Source organism: Stegastes partitus, unplaced genomic scaffold (genome assembly GCF_000690725.1).
Source record: "Stegastes partitus isolate 25-593 unplaced genomic scaffold, Stegastes_partitus-1.0.2 Scaffold2001, whole genome shotgun sequence".
NCBI classification, from domain to species: Eukaryota; Metazoa; Chordata; class Actinopteri; family Pomacentridae; genus Stegastes; species Stegastes partitus.
In genome coordinates this window covers 48420-52594 of record NW_007579732.1, presented here as the reverse complement: position 1 = coordinate 52594, position 4175 = coordinate 48420, and the positions used below count along the sequence as shown (strand labels likewise).

The 4175-nt window shown below is 45.3% G+C and overlaps 1 protein-coding gene across 1 annotated transcript in view; it reads left to right on the top strand.

Moving 5' to 3' along the window:
* The first annotated feature begins 3460 nt into the window (after positions 1–3460).
* Positions 3461–4175, top strand: part of LOC103373512 (transcription factor SOX-5-like) — a 25642-nt gene continuing 24927 nt past the window's right edge. The window contains exon 1 of the mRNA XM_008303413.1: positions 3461–3640. Coding sequence (XP_008301635.1) covers positions 3564–3640 — 77 coding nt within the window. The 5' untranslated portion in view covers positions 3461–3563. The remainder of the gene's footprint in view (positions 3641–4175) is intronic.

Below are 4175 nucleotides of genomic sequence, written 5' to 3'. Positions count from 1 at the left end.
TGCAGTAGGTGTCTGCTTGTCCACAGTAGATACAGTGACGGGGTTTGTTTGTTTGCGTCTCACTGTGTGTTAAAGTGTTCAGGTGTAGACCAGGCTGTCCTCAAAAAGTGAGTGACCAGTGGCCACCAAGACACCTATGACTCCTGAAGAGCAAAAAGCTAGTTTTCACCATTTGAATTTAATGCTATAAAGCAGTGAAAAGCGAAAACTTCCAATGCGATTGACTGCTTATTTAAAGGTACTGCCTGTGTGTGAATGTACTCTTGCATTATAATAGATTCACAGTGTGTGCATGTTGTGTGTCTGCTTGTCTACAGTAGATAAGTGACGGGGTTTGTTTTCGGTGTGTGTGTTATTCCGCTGTCGAGCTGATCGTCCTCAAAAACTGAGTGACCAGTGGCCACCAAGACACCTATGACTCCTTCTAAAGGAGCTAAAAGCTAGCATTCAGCACCACGGCTGCACGGTGGGGGGGCTGATTTAATGTTGAAAAGCAATGAAAGGAGCAAACCTCAAATGCAGGTGACTGCTTGTTTAAAGGTACTGCCTGTGTGTGTGTGTCAATGCTGCATTGAGGCTTGCACAGTGTATGCATGTTGCGCAGTAGGTGTCTGCTCGTCTACAGTAGATACAGTGACGGGGTTCGCTTTCTCTCTTTCTCCCTCCGTGTGTGTGTGAGTGTCAGCGTCTGAGTGTGTGTGTTAAAGTATCACAGAAGTGGCAGTCTGTCAGCTCTGCTTTGGCTCCGCGCTCCCCAGAACAATAGCTGGATTGGCCGTATGTGTGACACGTAGACCACACACCCTTAATAGTGACTGACAGCACTAAGGGCTGAAAGCAGCATGCACCGCTGACAACACACACACGTGCACGCGTACAGTGCGCACACCTGAGGACACACAATGGGTGTGGTTGATCGGTTGAAGGTTCGCCGTCGAGCCGGCCGAGCATGCGCGCGTGTGCGTTGCGTGTGCGCGCGTTTGTGCGTCGCGTTCATTCATGCATGTGAGCTTCAGCATATGTTCTGTTTGAAAGTGTTCAGCTGTCTTTCTTGTAACAAAACCGGTCTGTGTCGCAGAATCAAACGTCTGCATCTCACTGCATCAAAACAAAAGAATAAAGAAAGGAAATTAAAGCCAGTTAAAGCTTTTATTCCGTCTCGTTCGTTATAATAATAGGAGGAAGGGGAGGAAAAAAAACTGACTCCGATTGGCTGGAGGATGGGCATTATTCTCTGATACCTACAATGCTCATCCTTGACATTGTTCTGCTTTAATAAAAGCCATAGAAATATCATATTAACACTCATTGTGTTTAAACTGATGGCTGCAAGTCTTAGCATAACAGTGTTTAAACAGAGAGATGGCATAAATAGATAGAGACGAATTAGTCAAGTGCGCTGGCGTCGCCGCTTTTCACTTGTTGGAGTGATAAAGTAACATTTGTCTCGAGAGAAGATTGAAAAAGACGACATGAAATCGTAGATTAAATATTTAGCAAACGGCCATAGGGTAAGTGCGTGCACGTCAGCGTTGAATTGCGCCGACAGCAAACAGCAATAACATGCAGTGACCTTTTGTTAACACTGTTTCTGATGCATAGAAACATCATTTAGGAGCATCCACGACTTGATTCCCAGACGAACGTTGCATGTCATACTTCCTCCATATTTCTTGTCTGCGACATCCGCTTTATGCGCGCTTCAACCTTTTGAACAGCGCTTCTTTCAGCAGCCCCTTAAAGAATGTAAACGCTTCGACCTTCGGATACCTTATATTAATCTCGTTTCAAGGTTTGTTTCACATCCACTGTTCTGTTACTTTATTCTGTTAGCATAGCCAATCATGTGAAAGGCACGATGTGTATCGAAGTCGAGCACAAAACGGCTTCACTTTCCTAACGCGGTGGAACCAAAGGGACAGTGAAAGAGGCTGGAACAACACAACTTAACCAATTAAGCACGGATGAGTCCGAGGCATTAGTACAGATGATATGTATGTTTGCAGCCAGTGAGGGTGTGTGTGCGCTGAGCCGAGCTGCAAATCTGGATTCAGTAGAGAATGTAAATGGAGGCTAAGGTTGATCTATACGGCAGACTGAGTCCAACTTGTGTCTATGTAATGCTGTGTTCTTTTTCATTAAATAGAAGAACAGGTTTTAAAGGCGTTCAAAATCGCACAATTTATCGTTTCTACAAACAATAAAAACAGCACGAACCCACTGGATTTCCAACTTGTTGCTCCACGTGAGTAAATCTACGTGATGCTTCGGTTCATTTCAAATTTGTCGAAAGCTTTGACCAGATTCTGAGAAAAAACTATAAACTTTGTGCTCGTTGGAACCACCGTGAAGCCGTTCGTGACTCAGCTGCAAGGAGCAGTCACATGACAGAAATTCAGGGACTTTTTGAGAGATCGAAGACGAAACCAAAAAAAATCCAAGTAGTAAAATATGTATGGTGGACATGTGGGATGTACATCTCAAGTCAGTTTTAGTCAGCACTAATCAAGAAATTTCAGCTTAGGTTTCTTCTTCTTTTTTAAAATATTTATGGCATTATAGCTGCAGGAGAGTCATTTCTGAGTTCCTTCCTCGCAGCCTGATGCTTCCACAGAGGTGCAGGTTTAAGATTGAAAAATGAGCTCCCAGTGAGTAGAAATGTGACAGAAACTGACCAGAAGTTGCTCAGAGGAATAATTCCAGATCAATCCAGATTCAGGCGTATGGAAGTAGCACATTCTCTCTCTTATATATATATCTGTATTTATATAATATATAAGTTGAATGGATCTTAAAGCAGATGTCTGCTCGTGGTAGAAGAGACAATGGCATGAGCCGGGCTGTGTAGTATAAAAGCATAAGAACATAACAGGAAGAAAAAAAAAAGAGGACTTTGTGTACGATTGTATAGTTCAGCACAGTTCACTCCTTATTGATTAATTCCCTTCATGTTGCATAATAAAAGAGCAGGAGGGCTCGTAGTGGTCTGGTCTATATGATCTGTTGCCTCTGTGAGCGAGAGAGAGAGAGAGAGAGAGAGAGGGAGAGAGGAGATGGATGGACTTGAGGAAGGGGGCAGCACTGCTGTGCATTTACACCGAGGGAGTGATGAGCCCTCCGGTCAAATAGTCCCTCCCTCTTTGCATAGACACACACTGATACACAACCAGTCACAGCGAAGAGGCTTTCTGCCGCCGACGCTGCTGCTGCTGCCGCTGCCGCCGCCGCTGCCTCTGCCTCTGCTGCTGCTGCTGCTGCTGCTGCTGGCCCTTTAAGAGCTGAGCCTAGATCTCACAGCTTACAGCGAGGGAGGGAGAAAGAGGAGGGACGGAGGCGAAAGAGAAAGAGAGAGAGAGAGAGAGAGAGAGAGGGTGTGAGGCTGAAAGTGTGTGAGTGGAGAGAGAGAGGAACACACAGAGGAAAGAGAGAGAGAGAGAGAGAGAGAGAGAGAGAGAGAATCAGCAGCAGTGTGTGTGAGAGGTTGAAGGATCACTTCTATCCCGGCTTGTGTTTTTGGGGGAGACTAAAAAACCTTGTCCGTCTGAGCATTGTGGGACTGTTTTATGTTGTTGTTGTCGAGAGAGACGGACCCTTACTCCAGCATGCTCACTGAGCCTGAGCTACCTCAGGAGTGTAACAGGTACGTGACGCTTTCTCCCTCACACACTCACACACACCAACACACACTCACACACACACATACATACACATATATATATATAAATATTCACACGGATGACAGGGCAGAGTGGGACGCGAGCCGGGTGAGGTGGACATGGGGAAGGTGTTGCGAAGAGTGTTCGGCAAACTGTCCGGACAGTGTGTGTCAGTTGATGATTGACTCCTATACTTTTTTTTTTTTTCTTTTTTTGCTATGTGTGTGTGTGTGTGTGTGGCGGAGATATGCAAAGCAAATCCTGTGTGAGACGCACAGAAATGACTGTTCAGTTCAATACCTCCAGCAGATAAAAAACTGCCAGAAGCTGTGCGAAAGAGAAGGAAAAAAGACGCTCTCGTATATATGTGTGTGTGTGTGTGTTTATATATACATAGAGAGGAGAAGGTGTGTGTGTGTCAAACTGTGCGATCATGTCATCTCAACTGCTCGCCACAACTTTATTTACTTCTGCTTTCCCTGTCAGCTTTTTTCTCGTGCGTCTCCTGGCTGATGCGAG